The sequence below is a fragment of the Thermobia domestica genome, chromosome 4 (assembly GCF_964235325.1).
Source record: "Thermobia domestica chromosome 4, izTheDome1.hap1.1, whole genome shotgun sequence".
Taxonomy (NCBI): domain Eukaryota; kingdom Metazoa; phylum Arthropoda; class Insecta; order Zygentoma; family Lepismatidae; genus Thermobia; species Thermobia domestica.
This window is the reverse complement of record NC_137457.1, coordinates 252,193,153-252,218,965: the sequence shown is the minus strand read 5'-3', so window position 1 is coordinate 252,218,965 and position 25,813 is coordinate 252,193,153. Positions and strand designations below refer to the sequence as shown.

Sequence of the window (25,813 nt, the reverse complement as noted above, 5' to 3'; positions counted from 1 at the left end):
TTTTGATCTTTGCAGTTTTTTTTTTTTTTTTGACTTGTATGTAGTTTTTAGTGGGAACTTTTAGTTAATTTCATCTTCACATCATGTTTCCTCTAGAATGGATTAGGCATATCAAAATAAATAACATAATTTGTTGAAGTTTTAAATGAATTATCAAAATAAATACAATTTTTTTGCAGCTTTGAATGGATTATGAAAGTAAGTAAGATATAATTTGCTGTAAATTTCACTAATAAGTATATCTTCTCTTAATATAATTCTCTCTAAAACTTAAAAAAAAAAAAAAAAAGAATTTTCTGCGTCTTCTTTCACGTAACAATTGTAATATTCCTTTGCTTTACACTTTGTATGTGTTGGAAGGAAAATATTGCAGTAATGCATGTAGGCTTATGGCAAAGTGAAGTTCTTGTTAAAAGAAGAAAAAGAATGGTAGACAATGCGGACAATTATGTTAAGTTTTGCATAGCTTTTGCTGGGTTATTTAAATATTTGTATGATATCTAAATTTATATTTTATATTAGCTTAAGCGGGAATCCTAAATTACATTAAAGTACACTTCTGGTATTGGCAATTAGTCATGAGTTATCTGCTGTACAGTTATATATCTTAATCAGGTACGAGGAAATTTAGGTCGTTAGGCCTAACAATTAAACCTAAATTAAAATTAGAACACTTAAGACAAGTAGAGACTTTAGCTCCACTCAGCTGAAATCAGAACACAAAATTGATACAGATAACAATATGCAGTTTTTGTTGCTTTTGATTCGATTATATTTTACTTAAGTCTCGAAGTTAGCTAATTTCGAAGAACAGATAATAAAGATATATTAACTAACTAACTAATTCTAAAGCCTTGGAACCCGGAGGTTCAATGCCGCATTAACAAAAGCTCTCCACTGACTTGTATCCTTAGCTAACTGGATCCAGGCTCTACATTGTTATCTTATTTCTGTGAGATCGATCTTTATACTATCCTCCTATCTGCGCCTAGGTCTTGCTAGTGGACGTTTTCCGATTGGATTTCCAGTAAAAACTTTGAACGTGTTCCTACTTTCTTTTATTCTGGCTATATGACCTGTCCACCTTGATGATCCTAACAATGTTTGGTAAACGGTATAAATTATGGAGTTCCTCGTTATGAAGCTTCCGCCATTTCCCATTCCCATTCCTCTTGGGTCTCAGAATTTTATTCACAAATACTTTCAGTCTGCGTTCTTTCCTGAAAGTAAGGGACCATGTTTCGCAAGCGTACAGCACAACAGGTATGATTATTGTTTTATATATTTTAAGCTTCAAATTTCTCGACAGAATTCGCGACGACAAAAGATTTTGAACTGAATAATAACACTAATTTCCTGCTATCAGTCTACATTTTGTTTCTTTGTGGCCTGCATATATACGAAAGTACCCACTTTATCAAAAACATTATTTAATATTTTGAAGTATTCATCATTTGCAGTATTACGATCCCAGCAAATTTTCATGTATTTAGTTTTTTCTGCATTTACTAAGCTTATATCCCTGCAAGCGTTTAATAAGACCTCTGCATTTCTTTCTATTGTCCTCCTATCATGCTCTATCAGATTTACACCATCAGCATATGTCATAACCTGTGAATACCTTAAAACTGTAGGCCTTGGTTCCTGCCTTTGCTTTTCCATATAGCGTACTTCACAACGAAGTTGAATAATAATAACGACAACGCAGATACATAAAACAAAATATATTGTCAACATCTCTTCAATACCAGCACAGACAGTAGGCTCAACAGTGGGAATGGAAGGCTAATCAACTCCCAACGGCTCTATATTGTAATAGGCCGCTTTATCGGGCATTTGTCAACCATTTCAATTGCCAACGCAACTCCTATGAAAGGAGTAAAACTATGATTAAGAATGCGAGGTAAAAATTGTTGAATACATGATGGCAAACTGTTGGTTGTCAATACACTCTAAACTACGTTGGGCCAACGTATTCTTCAGCTTTAATTTTACAATTACCAATTTCCAACTATGCCGACCTTTACCGTCTTCTTTAGCAAAAATCTTTTCAAAGCGTTCCTCAACTTTCTAGTTTACAACAACATTCCTAACATAGCCTTGCTACCAAAAAGAGACACTAAACTTCGCTCATTCAATCCAGATCAAGTCAAGATTATTAATGAATCTCGTACACAAATAATTATGCACTTACCTATTGGAGCCGTAGGCAACATTGACGCCAGCGAGGTCGGCGTTGGAGCAGCTAAGGAAGAAGCAGAACGTGAAACAGATGGAGAACAGAGTTGTAATAATAACTAATTTGATTATTCCTGCACAATGAAGCTTAAAGTACTTCACCAGGTATCCTCCGAGGAAAGTGCCACCACCTCCAGCAGGAACGGTAACTAAACCTACAAAACACAAATTTCAAAAATTAAAAGAGCTACTTTCTGTATAATATGGAATGGTAGCACATTGTTGACACTACAAGTATAAACAGATTATTATCAAAATAATTGAAACACTAGAAGACATTGCAACTTATTAATATGGTAATGAGAACATAGATAGCATGCAGAATAGTTCTGATTTTCATGAAATGAAGGCATTTAAGTTACGAATATTCCAGATGAATATTGTACAATTTCTCATGCAATGCAGCACTCACAGTCACATCCGGCAGCGACAATGGAGCAGAATATCTATTCCCGCGTCTGAACTCCAGATCTAACAATAGATGTTCAATAGAGTAGAGGTCTGAGCATTGGGTGGGCCTTGGAAGCAGTGCCGGATTTATATATAAGCTAAACAAGCTATAGTTTAGAACTCCATTCCCTTGAGAGGTCCAAAAATTAAAGAAAAAGCGAACTGGATGTACAATTACAAAATATACTGTAAAATTACATATATAACAATAATTTGTATTGGGAGGCTCCTATGATGTAAGTAATGTGGACCCCTACAGCTAGCTGCTTACTAAAATATCACTCGTTTGCTCATTTCTGTATATAGGGTCTCTACGTTCTGTATAGACTGGTTGCACAGCTGGACATAGAAAGGGGCCCATTACCTTCAATAGTTTAAGGCCTCATCAATCTTAATCTGGCTTTGCTTGGAAGGTATTGTAGTTCATCCTGATTTTCATGAAAATTCTATCACTGGTAGGAAACAAATTCTGGACCGCAAAATTCACATATAATCACTTAAAACGTCCACAGAATCACTGGGAATAATGCGTACTGTGAACGTAATCTCAGGACCACAGAACATTAGGAAATTGCAGCCCATATCGTCACAGAGCTGCTACCATGTTTCATATGGGAGGGGACTGTTCGAAGCTTACATAAGCTTCTTTGGGCATCTGCCTGTTATTGGATAACTTCCTCGTGGTTATATGGTTATCGATCATGTCTTCGGCGCTAGAGATTCGGGTTTGATTCCCGGTAGGAGCTCATTTGGTTTGGATCCCACATTAAGGTGTAGGTTCACGTCTTATATAGCTATGGTGCTGAGCGGGAGGACACAAAACTCTAAACCGACCAATTAATATAGCCTATCTGTTATTTGAAATATAGTGAAAGGGAACTCGTTGAACATGCTACTTTCATCTAATCCTTGACGATCACTTCACATGTTCTCAGCATTACTTTCTTAGACTAAAGCTGATTTGCGGTGGGCAGTGATTTAAAAATGCCACCAAGCGCGGTCACAGACAATGGCATACGCAAAGGAGGTTTGGAGTTCTATATTCCCTCCCCCCTTGAGCACGATATTATGAAAAAATAAGTATATACAAAAAAAATCATGAGTATCGTGAAAACATATGAAACGGAGTGCTTGAACTTCCATTGATGTACTTCTACGTACGCCACTGGTCACGAAATGTCATCTTAAATGTTCCCTCAATGTATCTGCTGGATTATTTAAATTTAAAAATATAAAAATCTACGAATTCTTTTGCTTCGGCTCAAGGACACCAGTGTTTCTACGAAAGTAACTCAAAACTCTATTCAATGGCCCAGCGCGGATCCAGCGGGAGGGGGACGGGGATATTAGTAAGTTACAGATTTGTAGTGAATAAAACAGTGATAAATCACTACTGCATTGATTTATCCGTTACAATGGACAAAAGGATATATGCACATGTCTAACTATTCTACTGACCAAGTCGTAGAACCGGCCAGATACTTATTTATACACCTTCTATATAAGTGTGTGGAAAGGAAGTAGGATTGATGGCTGGATTTTCATAGCTTACTTTAGATATGATACGATTTTATAAATATTTGTTTTAGCTAAGTTTGAATAAAGCTCTAGACAGATTTGAGCTCTAGACAGCTTCTGATAGACAGATTTGAGCTCTAGACAGCTTCTGATAGACAGCTCTGAGCAAAATTCTTAAACCATCGACGCGGGAATGGTACCACAATCATAATTGGAAAAAATAATGAAAAATTTAACGGATTTAAACTAAGTATTAACGTAAAAAAGTAATTGTAAAGTAAAAACTAATTACAGAAAAAAGTAACGGATAATAATTAAAATAATGAAAAAAATAATCTGCTAAAATTAAAAACGGATAATAATAAATTAAAATTTTAACTACTATCCCATGAAAATTGTTTTGAGTGAAAGTAACTGTAAAATGTAGTGGATAAAATTAAGAACATGGGAAAGTTAATCGACAACTATGAAAATTTACTATTTTCAAACAAAATTTATAATTAATAAAAATAAAATTAAAATAGACATAAAATTGAGAAAAAATATAAATGAAATTACCTATTTATAATATAATTTTCTGCATGTCGATTAGTTTTACGAGAAACACAATATTATATATAGTAATTATGATAAGTGTATATCATACCCAAATTATACTAAATACGGCACGTAAAATAATCTTCAATCAAGGTGAACTTATCGTTACTAAGACCATGAGTCCATGATCCAGACTTCAAAACAAGTTGGAGCCGTTTTAGGAAAAGGAACTTGCATTAATCCATTTCTATAGTGGAACCACCCATGAAGTTTTTGAAATAAGTCACAAGAAAGAAAAGCTTTTGCAAAATGTCCATTTCACACAATCTTCGAGAGGAAAAAATAACGATTACTTTTTTTTTTAATCGTTACGGTTTTTAACAAATATTATCAATTAAAAATTAACTTCTGCCAAATTTAATTGATTAATTAAAAATTATTTAATAATTTAACTGATTAATTCACACAGAGAAAAAATGTACGTGGCGCACGTAAAATGTAGGTTACATGCGTAAATCCTGTAGTATTTGGACTTGACGTAGACAATATGTAACATCCGGCAGCAAACGTTTAAGTGAAAATGTATGCTTTTTAATTCCGTACGAAACAAAGAAATGTATATAGAGGTGGTCAGAATTTCACATACAAATGGACGTATATAACGTGTAGCTGACGTAAGTAAAAAACGTATACGTACGTAATATACCGAAAACTGTTAGATGTCAAGACATTCCGCAGCGGCATAATGTAACATCTAAGTGGAAAAAGGCACTACGTACATAGCGCATGGATAACGTATGCTCCGTACAGCTTTCCGTAGTAAACTTATGGATTCCATATATTTGTAGAATATACCGCTGTTCGGATAACGGATTTCTCTCAGTGCAATCACTATTTTTTTAAAACAGATTAATTACACGTTTGGCCATAACTGAGAAATGCTCTAACTTCCATTGCTTATTTACTTACTACGTGCACAAAATGCCCGCGCGTTAACCACTAGACTAGCGGGAGGGCGTGCCACTTTTGGAGTCTACTAAACATCTATTGATATGATGGTGTATCATACAATCAGCGTTACTTTTACTTTGCGAAATAGAAATTAAGAAAGGATACAGTGTCGGAGATGCATCTCAAGTACTGAACGGAATAACTGTGAACAAGGCAGAGAGAAATTAATGACTAAATAAGCTCACGATTGTCTTAATGAGAGAGCATTTTTTTAAACTTCCTAAACAAAAGAGGGGTTTAAATAAAGTGTCTAAATGTTTCAAAAGGGTTTTACTGTTGACGTGCTCCAGAAGGAATTGTGACAAGACAGGAGAACAACAGAAAACATTTCCCTTCCCTTGTCTTCATCAATTTATTTCCAACAAAAGACGTTATTTCTCAAAACAAAGCCTCTCCTGAAAGCTTTTACAAATCGTATCAACGGGGGAAAGGAGAGGAAATTTTACTCCGTTTACCGTTCTATCTAATCGTTGCATCATCTATCTGTTTCAGACGAAGAGGATCCCATTTGAATGGATGCTGTAGATCCTGGCATTTTGCCAAAAACCTCTTGAAAAATCTGTCTATGACGTTTGCATATTATTTTAAGTCTCAAGTTCCTACCGAAAACTGAGAAATTCCTTCTCTCACGATGAATGACGTGAAATAGAACCTGCCAACTGTAATTCAAACTTGGAAATAGAGAGAAACTGTAGAATGTCATCGAAATTAGACGTGTTTTTATCAGGGAGATTTCTCGCTTCGTTTGATTGATATGAAGCAATGGGTGAGTGTATTATGGAAGGAAGATAGAGTTTCAAGAGTGTTCTTCCCCTTTTGTTTTCGATTACAATAGACAAAGGAACAGGTTCAAAGTTTTAAATTAATTGTATTAGTTAAATTTGCTTTCATGATAATCAACTTTCTAAACGGGTGTGTTTAAAGGATAAAATTCTAAACAATAGATTTTATGATTTTATTTCATAAAAAAAGTATATTTGTTATTCAGTGAACACAATGTACTCAAACAATATTTGTAATATAGTATAATTGGTAGTTCTATGCACAACAGAAACTACCTTTTTGGTATGTGTGCACGTCTTAATTTCTTACCCTTAAGCAGCGGCATATATACGATTTTGTTTCGGGGGAGGCTTTGATAACTTTATTCCTAGATATATGAAAATTCTGCAAGATATTTAATTTACTTTAAAATAGTAAATAAATTTTCGGGGGTCTTAAGTCCGGAAGTTCCCCCTTAAGTACACCACTACCCTTAAGTAAGAAGTAGTACATACGGAAGTACATAAGAATTTGGGTTTTGTATGTACCTATTATAAGTTTCTGTATGATTTTGTAGACAGTCTTGTTATCTTATTGAATTATTCCTTTTGATTCACTGAAATTACAATTATCTTTGAAAATCAAAGAAACATACCCATAAGTAATGCTGACCATGTTGGAGTCACACTACATTGGTTTTCAATGAGCTTTGAATTATTCCTTTTGATTCGCTGAAGTTACAATTATCTTTGAAAATCAAAGAAACATACTCATAAGCAATGCTGACCATGTTGGAGTCACATTAAATTGATTTTCAATGAGCTTTGAATTATTCCTTTTGATTCGCTGAAGTTACAATTATCTTTGAAAATCAAAGAAACATACCCATAAGTAATGCTGACCATGTTGGAGTCACACTAAATTGGTTTTCAATGAGCTTTGAATTATTCCTTTTGATTCGCTGAAGTTACAATTATCTTTGAAAATCAAAGAAACATACCCATAAGTAATGCTGACCATGTTGGAGTCACACTAAATTGGTTTTCAATGAGCTTTGGCAAGAAGGCTGCAAATCCTGATATGATGAGACCTTCGGTGGCTGCTCCCATGTTGAGGAAGAAGAACGTAGGATTTCGGACAAGGCCTGTGATGGCCTTTGGAAGTTCTTTAATCTTGCCGAAAGGCTCTGTAGTACTCTTCTTATGTGCTTCAGACACCTTTTTGGCTTGAATAGTTGCAGCACCTACAAAGGAATAATAATAACTATTAACACTTAAAATTAGTAAAAGTTAAGGATCAATTTGAGGTTGTTAAATATTTTCAGATCTCGGATGCTTACAAGAAACAAAGTAAAATCTGTCTATGTTGGCCACCATAGGTTCCACTGCAAAAGGGTCAACTTAGACAAGTGGCCAACTCACAAAAATATTATAGATCATGTTAAGCACTTCTAATGTAGCTATTAATTATGCATTAGTTTGCATTTTATACATAATACGTGGTAAAGTTTATTCTTGGAATATTAAAATATCCTCTGAACTAAGTATCTACATTAGTTCGCAATTTCGCACACTATGTTTTATAAACATGGTAACTAGCTCAAAAGTACTGCGCCACATTGCTTTTCCTTTTCTCTCGTTTATATATGATGATGGATGAGATAAGGGAAAACGTTAGTTCCAGGAAATACTCAAAACATCTACACTCTCTCGGTCTCGGCACTCAGCAGTGAAACACAAAAACCGACGAATTATGCACCTGGCAAATGCTTGTTGACGAGCAAGCAACGAAGAAAAAGACTTGTTATATTACCTTATGTACTCTTTTCTTAACAATTAGTAGAAACACGAATCCTATCGTCAAATATCTTAAATTTCCTGCAAGCTTCCCGAGGAGAAAAAGAATTCGAAGACGTGACGAAAACTAAAGGAAATCCGAATCCCATTGAATTGAACCACGAAATTGTCTTGCAGTAAAGAATATGAATGGGAAACCTTAACGGCATTGGTCTGTTGGAGTACTTACCAACAATAGTCATAAAATCGGCACTTTAAAATCAATCAGGACTATCATTTGCTGTATTTTCCGAGAAGTTATTTTCAATTAACATTCCCCCCCCCTTTTTTCTGCCTTCGGCTTACTGACCTCTTGGAACACACAATAGTAAGATATGTTCTGAAAGGATTTCTACGGATTAAAGATTATGTTGGTGTCCAACATACGGAAGTAAATTTAACATTAGCATTACTGGAGCTAGGTTGTTTCAATGCGGCTAAGTTCCAAGGTAGACAGCTGGAAACGTCATACTGAATATAACGTATCTTATTTAATCAAAGATAGAGAACCGAAAGCTGAAGTACAATCTTAAACAGCATACAGGCTAGTGATTAGAGGTCTTGCTTGGTAGTAGAAAGGTCCTGAGTTCAAATACGGTGGCCGAACATTCTGACAAGTCTTTCCTGGGTTCTTCATCAGTTCTACCCGTCGGGTTAGTATCTTGAAATATAGGGCTTGGCTGGCTTCCTTTCACTTTCTTTTCCATTGTTATTATTCATTTGTAAATTATTACAGTGAAAAATGGCCTTGTGGGCTGTATCTGAAGTTAGAAACAAATAAAATAAAAATACGAGAAAATGAATTCAAACAGTAAACACAAAATTCTCTAATTTTACCTGAGATGGGAGCTCATGTGGTTCGGATTCCACTCTAATCAATAGGTCCCGTCTCATACAGCTTCGCTGCAATAAGGGACGTTAAACTCAAAATCAACTCAACTCTAACTTTACCTGTGATAAAGAGATTATGCAACCCGAAAGAAGATTTGGATAGCAAGCGTAATAGTCTCAAGCGTATATATTTAAATATCCGTATCCATATCGACGTTTACTTATTAACTTACAAGCTTGAACATTTACTAATCGACCATTTCGTGCTCAAACTTAAGACAACAACAATAAATATTACAAATGGAAGGTTACCAATCCATTTTCCAGAGTCTGTGAATTACTAACTAAAATTTACAAGTCTTCTGAATCTTTTCTTAACTTGGTTTTATTTCAATAAATAAATAAAACTCAATTGCCAATGTTTTCTTAGTAACCACCATATCCTAGCAACTTTACAAGAATAAAAAATAATAGAATTTCCTTCTTCGACTTGCGAAAAATAATAGAATAATAGAATTTCCTTTCGTTTCCTTCTTCGACTTGGGTAAAATAATATGGTCTCATGGCCAAACAAACAACTTATCGTTAAGGCTTCTGAACTAAAGGAAATTATATAACATGCATTGTGGATATTGAAAAATACATTTTATTTTTATAATATGCTCTAGACCGTACGTAATTTTAGAAATACATTATACAATATATTGGCCACTATTTTGCTCTGGCATTAGTTAAATCTTGTATAACAATTCACATTAGTAAAATTCAATACTAATATATATCTTCAAATACAACAGTATGTGAAACACCTTTACGAACATTATGTTTATGTCACATTCAAAACTTCTTGTGTAGAATAATTTTAGTTTTGTCAATTAATTGATATCCCCAACTGAATAGTAACATAGGAAAAATATACAGTATATGGCTTAAGGTTTTATATAATGTCTTTGTATGTACATGAATAATATAGAGTTCAACATATTACGATATACACAGCTAATAACTTCTTTCCTGACTTTATAAGCTAGGAACTCTTGTGGAACCGGCGCGAGGTGGTGTATATATTGTAGTATTGCCAATGACATTTCTCGTGTCTAGAAAATGCAAAAACCGTTTTTGAATTAGTTTAAAAATTTATTAATTCGGAATACATTATTTGCCTTCAAAATGTATACAAGCGTTTATTATTTCAAATGAGGACTAAGAACAGGAAAGTTCTGAAGTATTTTTTTTTAAAAATATTCTTACAAACAGCTTTTATTTCCATTTTTCAATCGATTCAAGTTTAATTATTTTGTGATAGTACTACAGGCTCAACAACAATGTTAAAGCATTCATCGAGATCAGTGTTTCAGAAGATTTCATTCCGGGGACTGGTGGGGTATCTATGTATAAAAATCCTGTTATAGAAGTACAAGTTCTCTTAATGGCAGTTTAATGAGGAAGAAGTAACCATTGTTTCATGGTCTCTCTCGTTCCGAACAAAGACAGAAACGCGTCGGCCTTTTTCGGTGCTGAGTTTTGAAAGGATGCTGGTTTGATTTTTAAAAAAGTTTTTTTTAAATTGTTTTATGATGCTATTCGAACCTAAGCCATTTTTGAAATCGGAAAGTCACATAGGCCTCCTTATTTGTTGAAGTGGCGCCAGGAGTTCTGAAAAAGGATTTCAGAATAAGTTGGGAAGGCTTGCCTTTCGACTGTGGTGTTGCCACGAAACGAGACATACAAGACGAGACAGAACCATTCGAGACAAGACACGGAACCAGACCAGCACATTTTTTCGAGACGAGACATGCTTTGCATGAGACGAGACGAGACAACCTGACGTCTCGTCTCGTCTTGTGGCAACACTAATATATTGCTATTACACTTATAGGCCCTAAGTGTGTGTGTGTGTTGCTATGACACTTCTAATTGGCAAAGATACCCAAAAAGTGAAATACGCAGTCGTAAAAAAAATCCTTCATTTAATTATTATTTTTAATTTTTTATTGTTTCATCCAAACTGATCTATTATTTATATTTAAACAGTATTTATTATGTTATGAATTGATCTAAACTTTTATTGCACATACTGTAACTTATGAACCAGAAGTTACACACCATTAGAGGAAGTTTGGCTATTCTCAATCTGGTTATATCTTTGGGGTGATGCGTGGTCAGCACTCGACTCCCCTTACCCTTAATGCTGGCTTTCTAGACCGGAGTTCGCTATCTCTTTCTTTAAGTAACTCCTCAATTGTTCTCACGACGCTACGTGGACACTGCAACACCAACGCCACCTAGTGGGTACAAACGGTCACCTATCTTCCCTTTAAACCAGACTCGGTACCGATTGATCTCCCGAGAAGCGGTATTTCAGCGCGGCTAGGATGTTGGCGAATAACGGCAAATAACTTTAAAGACAAACAAAGCATTACAAATATGTAGAAAGTAAGCCAAGTAGTATCTACGAAATGCTACTGGATAAACTAATAACTATTTCCGAATCTTTTCTTATGGACAAGAAATTGACGACATAATTATTTGGCATCCAAATTTATACACTACAAGTAAAGTCCTGAAAGCTTATTATGAGTCCAGATAATAGCATTTTGCAGTTATTATATGGCTCGCTTTCTAAATTATTTGATCTTCTTTACTGTTTTTAAGTTATTTACTAAGACTCAAAAAAAGGGGTGAGCTTATATACATACATAAAGTATGCTCAAAAAGTATCGAGTCTTATTTTCCCGCCCACAGAAAACGTCAGTCGCTGGCAGTGGGCCAACCAGTGAAGATGTGTAATGAGAGGTCGTCAGATTTCAGTTCTTTATGTAAAATGACAAACACACTTGTGCAGCGATATTGCATTGTGAAGAAAGTGAAATTGATATGTATTTGCATACATTATGAGTTATTTTATTTCGAACATTGGGACATTTTATTTTAAATTGAACTTAATGAAAAGCATCATCGTCTAATTAATGTTGAAGTCGCATTACAATTTTTTGTAAAGTTCATTTACTTTACCAAGAAGTGAGTTTTCTGGCTGTCTATCGTCTTATATTCACATATATAATTTCTTAATCCTCCTTCTTCCTTCTGTAACCACCCTCCTCTCACCAAACTCACGCAATTTCTGCTGATTTTGTTGCATATTATATAAGAAATTACGGACAACCATTCTTTTACTGTATGGTTAAAATACCTATCTGTCTGTAGTCTAAATAACAATATTATTACTATAGGTGCACTATATAAAAACTCGTCAATTGTATGAAATTTAAGTGTTATAATATGCAGTATTTTAATCCGAGAAAACAAAAAAATTATGTGTCAAATTTTTGTGTACATAAGTACGATTTTTAAAGTTTCTATGTTCTGTTATTCTTCGAATTGACAAAATATATGTGAATCCTTTCCATATTATATATCAACTAGTATAGGAGGAATATCGAGGGATTTTTCTCAGATGGTAAGCCCATAATTTATTCTTTTAAATTTAAAATGTCAGAATTTAAAAAAAAATCTGTAAAAAAATTAAATGCCCATATTCTCACCCCAATCCACATATTATAGCAATTTACTAATGGTTATTTGGAATTTCACATTTAGCGAACCCAAATAGTTTTAAGTATGTGTAGTTTGAGTAAATTTTTTAAATACATATGTCATAGAAAATTAGATTCTTTAAAATATTGTTTAAAGTCTATGTGCTGCTAATTTGGTTTCTACAAACGAATATATGTAGTGTTCTGCCATCTATAGACTTCTTTTAAATTATACATTTTTTTCTTTAAAAAAATCCGGTGACGCACTCAATCTTCTCGTAGTAAAGCATTTTAAATTGTAAAAAAAAAATTCTTAATCAATAAAACAACAGATTGTTTCTCTGTCCGCATTACTGCCATCACCTTACCTATGGTTAATCTATGTAGTCTGCACTTTTCAACGTCACAGAAGAAATCGTTGATGAACCAGAAAATAACTCGGAAGGAACGTTAAGCAAAAAAGCATTGGAGGAGTTTTGGAATAGGCAATCAAAGTTGGATTTCGAGTCAAGCAACATGTAACAACGCGAACTACGATTTTGATTTTCTAGAAATTATTCCTTGCTCTAGCTTCGAGAGCATTTACTATCTTTAACGTTGTTAAGTTGTTAATGACTCTGTCTCGTTGTTTGCAAAGTAATTTTAATCTCGGTTGATCAATCACCGTAGATACACCGACTTCTCAGTTTGAGTCACGCTGCGCCTTAACTTCCATCCGCTACATCGTTTACTTGGAAGGAGAGATCAAGGAGACTTAAGAATGGACGAACGTCGATCCACCAAAGGAACCATAAGAGAAAGAACACCGAAAATTGCGAGTAAGTACAAGTAGATTAATTTATCCTAACAGCTATTTCCCTTTTTGCCAATTTCTACCCTTTCAACATCACAATCTGTTTCATTTTGTAAGTGTTCAGTTTTATTTAAATTCAACCCAGGTCAGATTCCATATTTTACACTCTACCAAATATAAGCTTTACAAAATCCTGGGCGCAACTTGTCAGTTCTGACATCCTCAATGTAAAATTTATTTGTGCGTTATCTGAACTTTTGAACTGACAAGGGAACTTTTGATCTGGCACAGCATCAAATTTTGCCAAAAGCTTGGCGATACTCAAGCGGAAACCATTCAACCAGATCTGTACATGCTATTTTGAACTAGAATTTCGGCATGAAGAGTGTGTCCGCGAAATTTGATTCAGGCTTACATCGCCAAACACAACATTCTTGTGTGTCGTCAGACTCCCTACTCACCCGACATGGCTCCATGTAACTTTTGGTTATTTTCCAAGCTAAAAATGCCACTAAAAGGGATCCAATTTGAGTCAAGAGAAGACATCATGCGGAATGCGACAGCACGGTTGCTCACCATTCCAAAAACTGCGTTCCAGAAGTGTTTCCAACAATAGCGGGAGCGCTAGGAGAAGTGAGTACATTACCAAGGAGACTACTTTGAAGGTGATTAGTGTTTCAGATTTCCAAATCAATAAATTTTTGCCAACCAAAGGTTCGATACTTCTTGCACACACCTTATATATATATATATATATATATATATATATATATATATATATATATATATATATATATATATATATATATATATATATATATATATATACTATAAAAGTCATTTTTAATTATTTTTAGTGTATGTTCTTGACAAATCCATTTCTTTGTTTCTCTCTCTCTCTGGGTACGTCAATGACAAAAAGAAACGAAATGGTTAAGAGAAATTATTTACTCTTATAATACAAGTATACAAATTTCTAGTATTGAGGGCTCGATAACGTTAGATAATATATAATAATTTATATGGTGTCAACATATTATCATTACACCATTATATCTACGTATTCGAAATTACATTCTGGTAAGAATATGCGAGTATAATACGAGAATGAAATAGTCGCAAATTTTGTGGTTGTTAAAGCCGCGAAATTTGAAAGAATTCACAAACGAAACTATAATAATAATAATAATAATAATAATAATAATAATAATAATAATAATAATAATAATAATAATAATAATAATAATAATAAATAATTTACCTGGAAGTGATGCTGGAAATGCAAGAACAGGAATGGCAATAACCACACATATTACTGCACCGAATATGAATCCTAACCACCACGCTCCTATCCACACGTTGCTTTCTGGAGTGATACCCAAACTGTAAAGAAGAAACCATTTCAAAATTAATTATCGTTTTATCACTTACAAGTTAAAAAAAAAACATTTAAGATAATTTATTTTTAATATTTAACAATTATCGAAATATTATATAATTACAAATTAGGCGATGGTCAAAAAAATGAATAATGATCGAAAATTCAATACGATAAAGTGTGGACAAAATGTAGTTTACATTCATCAATCTAAAATTTACCTACTATCTCACCTCTGAACTATGAACTATGTACTAACACCATGAACTATGGAATTGGTAAATTCAATTCCGCGTTTACAAATTCTCTCTATTGACTACTATCTTTAGTCAATTGGATTCACTTTGCATTCCTATTTCTGCAATATTTATCTTAATATTGTCCTCCTTATCTTAATATTGTCTTCCTAATGGTCCTTTTATGACAAGGTTTTCGGTTAAAATGTTGAAAGTGTTTCTACTTTCTTCTATTCTCGCTATATGACCTTAGTCTCCTAGACTTAATGACCCTAATAATGTTAGGTAAACCGTATAAACTACGTAGTTTCTCGTTGTAACGTAGAGCTTCTCTGTAGCTAAGTGGTTAGCGTACGCACCTTTGGCGTTGGAGGCCCGGGTTCAATTCCCGGCAGGAGGTTATGTGGTTCGGATTCCACGCTAATCAGTATGTCCCGTCTCATATAGCGTCGCTGTTGAAAGGGACGTTAAACTCAAAATCAACTGAAGTCATTGTAAAGTTTCTGCCATTCCGAATTCCCGATCCTCTCGAGTCAAAATATTCGCCTCAGGATTTTTATTTTCAAATATTATCAGTCTGTAATCTTCATTGAAATAATAGTTTTATACATTTTAAGCTTCAAATTATTCGACAGAATGCGAAAAGACACAAGAGTTTTGACTAAATAATAACACAAATTCCTTGGTTTCGGTCGACATTTAATTTCTTAGTGGATATGGTTTTGGTCTGTTAATGTCGATGCTAGATATTTAAAAGTGTCTACTGTACCGAATATATATCTCCCTCTTATGGATCCTAAGTAGGTTAACCTTGTTAAAAAGCTTAGTTAATAACATGAAGATTTTATAATATATATGATATCAGCCTCTATATGATAATCATGCCTGTTGTCCTGTATGGTTGCGAAACATGGTGGTTTACTCTGAGGGAACAACGTAGACTGAAAGTATTTGAGAACAAGGTTCTAAGACGAATATTCGGACCTAAGAGGAAAGGGAATGATGAATGAGGGAAACTTCAGAACGAGGAACTACACAATTTATATTGTTTACGAAATATTGTTAGAGTCATCAAATCTAGGAGGCTCAGGTCGGCAGATCATTTAGCCAGAATGGAAGAAAGTAGGAACGCTTTCAAAGTTTTAACTGGAAGTCCAATCGGAAAACGACCATTAGAAAGACCTAGGCACAGATGGGAGGGCAGCATTAAGATGGATCTCGCAGAAACAGAAATAGAAAGTAGAGACTAGATCCAGTTGGCTAGGGATCAGAACTTTTGTGAATGTGGTATTGAACCTCCGGGTTCTGTAGGTCACAGAATGAGTGAATGAGTGAGTGATATAATATCAGCGAAAAGCACCTGGTGTTTTACTGTGCTCGACGCAGAAATTATCGCTGTTTCCAGTGAAGCGCAACATTAACTATGCATATAAATGGGTGTCGATGCGTTATCATACCACTTATCAGAGGTTCGCATTTATATAGTAAAACTATTAAATCCAATCTTTCGATGAATGCAAAGCTATGAATTCCACACTTCAAATTTATACTCAACTCTAATTTAACTATAATACGAAAGTTTTAAATAAAGTGTAGTTAAAACTAATTTGACACTGTTAATCTTTTCTTTTACCTCACCCAGTTACTTAAGTACAAAATTGCAACAAATTCTCCTAAACTATCATTTTCTTACCATAAATCGTCAGAAGGGACATCAAGAACTCTGCTCTGAATGACCTTGCTACTGCTTTACAAGTATTAATAGGTATTAATTAGATGTATACATGGCGGGAAAATGCTACTACATGTGTCGCCATTGTGTTAAGGTAAGAACTACGTGTGTAGTCGACGGCGTGCAAGGAGTGCTTTTTTGACTCTATAGTAGACAGCTAGATAAATACGCTAAGGATATTGTACTGTTTCAGTCCCTTACTCATTTTATGGCTTACTCTCCTTATATAGGGTATTATTGAAATGTGATTTACCTCTTACTGTTCGCGATGTTTATTTTTCTAATTGTTAATTTCTAATACATTATGCAAAATTATACCAAAATGAAATTGACAGTAAAATTTTCTTACTAGGTGGCTATTCTCCTATCTTGCCTCATTAGTTTCAGAGGGAATAACTTGTTAAGTTATACCAAAATATTCAATACATGGCAAATACAAACAGAAATAAGTGTGTAAAATTAGGTTTAGAAAATATTTGAAATAGTTATAAAAATATAGAAAGTTTCACAATGTAGTACATCATAGTATGTACACATAAGAGCATCACGATATAGTTTAACCTTTTGTTTTAATCTTAACCGACTTCACATATGCAACTCACTTGTTTAAAATGTTACAAACGACAGAGACATTATAATGTACTACGAAAGTGTTCCGAAACCTTGGCATAGAACCCCTGTGGTGTTATGCAACCAAAATAACACTAAAGAATGACACAGTTGTCTATAAACATGTTACTTTGCCGTAATTAATCCAGCACCTCTTCATATATTTAATATTCTAGCTCCACAATCGGTGCATTCACGACGAAGTTACGCGCGAACTAATTAAAACGGGTTGAACTGAGAACCTCCCGTTTTGGAAATTGGTTAAAAATGAAATGAAATCTTTAATATCCAACACCCATTCTTTTAAGGTTAAAGGGGATGAATGATTAATGAAACTTAGTGATAAAGAAAGAATTGGTGAAATTAAGATAGTAGTAGGAAATGTGAGAACTCTGAGAAAACCCAAGGATACAATATTGTCTACTACAAGCTCACATGACCTGAGATTGAACTAGAAAGCCTGCATACCAGAAGTAAGAGCCATACCAGTGAATCACCAAACCCCGACAATGTGGACACATTACTAAATATCATGCCTTAGACAGTGATTAGATCAAGGGGATGCAAGGAGAATAAAATATATAAAGCGCATCATGAAAGTAAGTCCGAAAGTGCACCAAAATAACACGAATAGTCAGAATGAAACGCGCTTGTGCAGGAGTGGAGGCATGGGCACCCGAAGAAAATTTTCTATGGGGGCTTCAAATCCCTGGTTCCTATATTATGTTTGGTATTTTTTATTTGTATTAAGAAAATCTTAAGAAATTTAATACATTTTCGTGAGCCAAGGGGGGGCTCGGGCCCCACTCTGCCCTCCCCTTCGGGCGCCCATGAGTGGAGGGTATCGGTTAACAAAAACTAAGTTGGATATTACGAAGATGCGATCCTTATTGAGTTTGCTTTACAAATGATATTACTCTTTAAAAGGTGGTTGTTTCTGTGGCGATGAACCTTCAGGTTTCCTATACCTCACACAATAAAATAAGGCATTCATGTTTATAGGTAATGTAAATGAAAATGTTAAAAATAAATGTGCCATTCTTAAGAAAAGAGTTCCCTCGTAAATATGTGGATAACCTGCCCGTCTTTGGCACGGGAAGCCTGGATTCGAGTCCTGGCGGGAACTAGCGTGGTTCGGACCCAGGAGTGCTGATCCTGGGAAGCCGGGTATCCCGGGCGCGCCAATGCTCATGTCGGTTCCCCGCATTGTATTTATGAATATACAACATTTTTCATAATTTGAATTCAATTTGCCTTAAAATTTTCATATATCCCTTCTGCAACCAAACACACATCTGAATGCCCCCCCCCCCTCAAAGTTAACAGAGAAATCGGCGCCCTTGTTGGACCACACGTTAAGCTGTACGTTCACGTCTCATGTTGTCTCGGTACTGAAAGGGACGCTAAATTCAAATTAAATTTTAAAAAATTAACTGTCAGATAAACAACAAACGACATAGTATTTAAATTTGTTTTTCATGATTTTCTCGGAAATTATGCATACGAATTCGTCTCAAGTACATCATTTTGATTAACTGATATTCTCTATCGGTTGATTTAAGTATGATTTTTGGGCAATATTAGGCGCTATCGTTAAACAAAAATCAAAGTTTAAAGATAATCAAAATTTTGGCCTACAACTTATTAACCACCCTGTATAACATCTTCTTCTTAGTGTCTTAATTAATTAAGAGCTTAATGAGAGTAAGCTTCAGTATTAGTTTCATTCTAACATGTAGAGTGGTTACCGTATAGTATCAATTTTTAGGTTGGGGGCCGCGGTGGCTCAGTGGTAGAGCGTTCACCTCTGGTGCTAGGGGTCTCGGGTTCAAACCCTGCTCCCGCCAAGTGAACTTTGTGGTGGACAAACACCGTGTGCGTGGGTTTTCTCGGGGTTCTCCCGTTTCCTCCCACTTTCTTCATTCCACCATTTCATTCATTACTCATTATCACCGTCTCCTTTAGCCTAACCGGCATAACCGTGGGACGTAAAACTCAAAATTTCATTTCATTTCATTTCAATTTTTAGGTTTACAATTAAATAGCTTTTCTCGAAAACTACGCATGAGGATTTACTCATCTGATCATTTTGTTCTACTCAATGACATCTTTCGATTGGTATATGTCTCATATTTGGACAATTTTTCCGCGTTAAATGCTAGTAATATTGTGGAATTCTAGAATCTTAATAATGGAACATTTATGAGTGTTATTTACAATAAAACTAGTGATAAATTTGATTTGATTTGATTTATTTATTTGAGTTTAATAGGGACTCCAGCAACGAACGATTGGTTTTGAGTTTAGCTTCCCGTTCAGCTATGAGGCTATATGGGACGTGTTTAAAATTGGATACAAACTAGGGATGGCCAAAATTTTTCGGAACTGGAAATTTCACTTTCTGGAATTCGGAAATATGCAGATATTCAGAAAAATTCCGGAATTCGGAAAAATTCCGGAATCCAGAAAAATTCCGGAACTTAGAAAATTCTGGAATTCGAAAAAAATCCGGAATCTTTCCGAATTTCGAAATCGAAATTTTCTAAATTCCAGATTTCTCCGAAATCGAAATTTTCTAAATTCAGGAATTATCCCCGAAATCCGGATTTTTTCTAATTCGGGAATCTTTCCGAAATCGGAATTTCCTAGATTCGGGATTTTTCCGAATTCCCGAATGTTTCCGAAATTGAAATTTTCTAAATTTCGTTTTTTCCCGAATTCCGGAATTTTCTGACATCAGAATTTTTCCAAAATCCGGAATCTGAATTTTTCCTTTTATACTTTTCGGATTCCGAAAAGTAAAAATTCCGGAACTTGCCATTCATAATGCAAACCATATCAGCTGCCGAGAATCGAATCCGGGTCTTCTACGGTAGAAGCATGTAAACTATTCACATAATCACGAGGTAGCCTTAGTGCTAAATTGGGAAATGTACCAGTATAACTTACGAGATAAAAATACTTCATGGGTTTTATATATACACATCCCCATAGAATTTTCACGCAAACGTACGTTTAAAACACCTAGCAGCCTTTAGCTGACATGGATTCAAAACCATCACCTCCACGTTTAAGCATCTACTCACAAATGTTAAGAAACTACTTGGTTTCTGGTTACAGTACATGAAAATAGCATTACGGACAAGAACTTTGCAGACGAAGACAGTTAAACTTTGTCGAAATGTAGAGCAGTAACACAACATACTTTCTTTCATTCCAGATTGTAAAACATCCTTACCAGAGCAAGAGTGTGTTCCTAAATGACAAAAGCAGCAATTTAATGTTAGAAGAGTCACGAACAAAACCATTATGTTACCCAAAGCTACGGAACTCAGACATTCCGTGTAACTTGTATAGTTCTGTTTTCACATGCAGAGACACCTATTTCTCTCTATCTGTTAATGGCACCTGTACAGTCTTCCGCACTCCCTAAAGGAACAAGACAATCACAATGTGTTGAAATGTGCTTGCAAAACACCTTCCATTGAATTATTTCAACGGTTTCACGCGGCCACCCTTTCTCTACCATCTCTCCAAAGCATACGTTACAAAATTACTGAAAATGTAATAAAGTAGAGTAACATTTATACTGTTTCATTTGCAGTGCTCACAGGAATATTCCTAACTGCCTCTGAATAATAAATAAGAGGGTGAATGGAAGGAGAAACCATGACTCTTAATGCTAAAAGAGAAGGGGGATGAATAGAGCAGGGGACAAAACAGCAGATGTGAAAACGAATGAATTAAGATCACGTACTCTTAACTGTCTTCTAGCATCCCCGCAAGAGATAGCAAGTAATTGTTACTCCTCTTTTGTTACTGTACCGTTTAAATTAATTGCTTTAAAAATCTATAAACTTGTGTAAATGAATCAGTAGTCGAAAATGCTATCTCTAGGAGAGGTATCGAGCATAACCAACGCCATGTGGTGTTGGCTTAATAGTCTCAAAATCTACATTTAAAAAAAAAAAAAAAGTGCGTCCCATGATTATAAACCGAGGCTAAGGGAGACTTTCAGAGAGATGAACTGGTTATGAGATGGATAATAGTGGTGGTATGATGAAAGTTGATTTAAGTTGGAATCGAACCAGCGACCTCATGCGCCAAAGGTATGGGCTCTACCACTGACCCACTGTGGTCCCTACATCTTTGTTGTACAGTAACTAACAAAAATAGGTACTACATACCCTACATCAGGGTTTCTCAACGTGGGGGTCGCGAGAGGGTTTCATGGTGGGCGCGAAGATAAGCGGAAGGGAGAAATATAATTAGAATCTAATACCGGAAAATATTTTAGATTGTTTTGAATTTTGTTCTTATTTTTATTTTTATACACACTGTTAAGAGCAATAAAAATAGGTTTACTAAACATTTTCAACAGGTGCAGAGTTGTTTAAAAATCAATTTAAATGAAAGAGGTACGATGTGAAACTGATGACAATATCAGCAACACAAGCTTATTACAAACCAGAAATTATAAGAGGTCGCTAGCAAGAGGATGTGATAAAATGGGGTTCGTGATAGGAATTAGGTTGAGAACCACTACTCTACATAATATTTTGCCAACGCCTCTGGAACTATTTCAACATTTTAAATTCTGTTTTGGGGCCGCGGTAGCTAAGTGGTAGAGCGCTCACCTTCGGTGTGTGAGGTCCCTGGTTCGATCCCAGCTCACGCCAAGCGGGTTGTGGTGGACAAACACCATGTGAGTGGGTTTTCTCGGGGTTCTCCCACTTTCTTCATTACACCATTTCATTCATTTCTCATCATCACCGTCTCCTTTAGCCTACACGGCATAATCGTAGAACATAAAACTCAAATACGAGCTGTTTCCTTTGACGTATAGTCTTTAAAAATCCATTCAGAATCCTAAGAATAGGTTCAATCTCCTCCGTTAATTCTCTATTCAAATCACAGGTAGTAGAAATAATTCATTTCCAGTTTCAACGTTTATTGCCATAGAAGAAAACGGTAGGTAACAGATAGCGACAAATGGTTTTTTGCCATAGGTTCAGCGTCTTAAGGAAGATTCTCCTGCTAGAGGTCTGCACGGGCTCGGGCCGAGCCCATGGGTTTAAGCCCGACCCGATCCGCTGGCCGGACTCGGGCCTACAAAGCATATATCTCTTCGAGCCCGAGCCGAGCTCGAGTCATAGATTTTTAAATATACAACCATATTTCTCGGGCTTTTCGTGCCCAACTTTGTAAATATACTGTACCGCGGTATTTATTGCATCTTTCTTTCTGGAGAACTTTTAAAGCACAACTGCAAAATTAAACCTCTAACTGCTGTAAATAAAAATACAATTTTGCGTTTATTATTAAGTTGCTGTAATTCGGGCTTATTTCGGGCTCATTTGATTATCACACGAGCTCCGGCCGGGCTCGGGCCTAAATGCTAAAACATATTTCGGACTCGGGTCGGGCCTCATATTATATAAATTCACGGGCAGGACCGGTCCCGGGCTAAAAATTCCGGCCCGTGCACACCTCTATCTCCTGCATCTCTTTACTATGTCCGGAAGTGGTAGAAATTTATTACTTATCTCTCTATATCTCTGTATTGCAGCCGAAAGTTATAGATCTGTTTTCAATATTGAATTCATCTAGTTTGGATGCCTATCGAAGTTTTACAACCGTGGAAAGAAACTTACAAGCTTAAGTTTGAAACTACTAGCTGAATCGAGAGTGGGAAAGAGGAGGAAAAAAAAAAAACATCAAAAAGGCTCTGAAGAAGGAGACAGTAAAGTCCCAATTTCTGTGAGCTGTGTATCGATTACTTCCAACTTCACAAGTACTGTTACAAGACCTCTTGGTTGTTGTCTACGATTAAAATATCCATATCAAGAGGCAATAACGAATATGAAACTTTATTAGAATTTCATGGTATTAATAACTGATCTCCGAAGCAGATTGGTTTGTTTAAATTGAGCGATATTAAGTTTCTTAGCTCCTGCACAAAGACAGGATTTTCATATCATCTCAAGTACGACTTTATTGCTTTTGACAACAAGCAGAGGGACTTTTCAAACAAACGAAAAGAAAGAAAAAAAAAAGTTACCCTTCTTGATAGAGGGAAACTGCTTGACTAGTATCGGCAGAAACTAACATCATGTCAATATACTGTAGTTTCCGTATGACGTGTTCCCTGACACAACTCACAAGGGGAAATGGGAGAGATATCAAGTTAATTTTGCTGGAAATTAGGTTTTTGGAGACGAGAGAATAATAAGAGTTCAGTGTAATGACAATGTTCACATGATACTGTCTTCTTATATCAAAACACAGGCAATCACAAGTTCATCTTTTCCCATCCTACAGCCACTCTTCCTCACCCCTTTTCCCATCGGAATTACAAGGCCAATAAAGATAATCCTAGTGATAAGGTGATAACTTTTCTCTTCAAGTTTTTTTTGTCATTTTACTGCTTGCGTTTTTCACTCTATCCCTGCTCCCAAAGCTATATCAAATCTTATCTTGTAGAAATATCTTCCGCTTCTGACACAGTTCCGCAATAGACTGATAAAATGAACAAAAAAATACAATTGGGTGCCATTATGTTGGACATTTTCTGAAATTGGGCTATTGCAACATGAACAAACTTGTCTCACAAATGGAATGATAACAAAGTTCTTAGTCAGCGGGCTGAGGCTACATTTTTCGAGGCGAGCTTGAAATGCTACATGCAAAGATACTTTTATCTCCCTTAGTTTTCCAGTAGTCTTGGTGTGTTTTTAAGCTATCAAATAGATGCATGGCAATTGCTAATTTATATATAATCCGATTTTTTAAAATTAGTTCAATGAGTCTAGGAAGCTATATGTATATTTTATAAATCTAGTACGAAGTATTCTATTCTGTTAACGGTGTTGAATATCTACACCTCTTCGTTTTTAACGCATTGATTTATATACGGAGTCATTTTTCTGTTTCCTCTGGAATGAACTGGAAAAAATGAAATGAAATATTTAAGTTTTACGTCCCACGATTATGCCGACTAGGCCAAAGGAGATGGGTGATGATGAGAAATGAATGAAATGGTGGAATGAAGAAAATGGGAGGAAACGGGAGAACCCCGAGAAAACCCACGCACACGGTGCTTGTCCACCACAAAGTTCACCTGGCGTGGGTTGGGATTGAACCAAGGACTCCATGCACCAGAGATGAACACTCGAACACTGAGCCACCGCGGCCATTTGGAATGAACTGGAATTTTAAATGATTTGATACTACTGATTTCTTTTTCCAAAACTAGTTCAGGTGCGCACCTAGAAACTTTTGTTGGAAGGAGCCCAAGCTTTTGAAGGTGGGGGGGGGGGCGATACTACAAGCCACTACATCTATGTAGTAATGAACGGATATTATTCTGCGTCTGAAAAGGCGATAAGTACTTGTAAAACATTTCCATCTATATTTTCTGAGGGAAAAAATGATAGAACTGGATTGTTTTTTATAAGAGAAGGATTACAGATGAAGTGTAAGATCAAATTGTCATGCTACATCAATCATTTCCCTATTAAAACAAACACAGTTTTATTGACAAAATGTACAAATGATGTTGAGTTAGGAAATTTGGAAGGGAGGGGGGTCGGATCCGTTGGAATCCTCTTGTGGGTGTGACCCAGGTCTAGCTAAATGCCCTTTACTTTCTTGAAGTGAATTTGGGCTATACATAAATTTAATATAATTTAAATTATACTTTATTTCGAAATATTATTATAGAGCATATTACAAAATTTAATTTTCAAGTTTTTTTTTTAATTTGATCGATCTCTTATAGTTGATGTATCTGTAATTATTGAACTAACAACAATTCTTTGCTTCGCTGAAAGAGGGATGGATTTTGTCATTTCTTATTTCAAGAAATTAAAGCGTTTTGTCGGAAGGAGCATTTCATTTCGGCTAATCTAGCTTCTCCGGTATTTCTATTCTTCTATTCATCCAGGGTACAAAAGGCTTCGACTTTATATTCATTTGGCAGAATTACGTATTTATATAGTAATCAATTTTCAATTGTGAGAAGCTGTCAAAATCATATTTAACTGTGGTAACTATTCAGGTGCATTTCAGATTCTTTTGTTTCTACAGAGCTCAATACGGGATATCATATTTCATAATAATAGTATTTACATAGTACGAAATTATGAATGTAAGGTGAACTCGAGTTAGCTCCTAGAAAAATTCTCCTCCTCTCCCCTTTTCCCCTGGCCTTAGTGTTCTATCTATGAGTCTAAATTCGACACGTCAGTAATATTCCTCTGATACGAAAGTACTCTGAATTCTTACAATATTTCTGCGTAAAAGTCAGATCCCTGCCAGAAGTATCAACTAGCAATTAGGTAGAAAA

General features: G+C 35.3%; 1 protein-coding gene across 1 annotated transcript in view; it reads right to left on the bottom strand.

Annotated features, from left to right (window-relative positions):
• Positions 1-25,813, bottom strand: part of Oatp26F (Organic anion transporting polypeptide 26F) — a 438,810-nt gene that overhangs the window by 42,656 nt on the left and 370,341 nt on the right. Inside the window, exons 6-8 of the mRNA XM_081755738.1 lie at positions 14,773-14,894; positions 7,517-7,759; positions 2,195-2,393 (exon numbers count right to left, since the gene is read on the bottom strand). Of these exons, the coding sequence (XP_081611864.1) occupies positions 2,195-2,393; positions 7,517-7,759; positions 14,773-14,894 (564 nt within the window). The remainder of the gene's footprint in view (positions 1-2,194; positions 2,394-7,516; positions 7,760-14,772; positions 14,895-25,813) is intronic.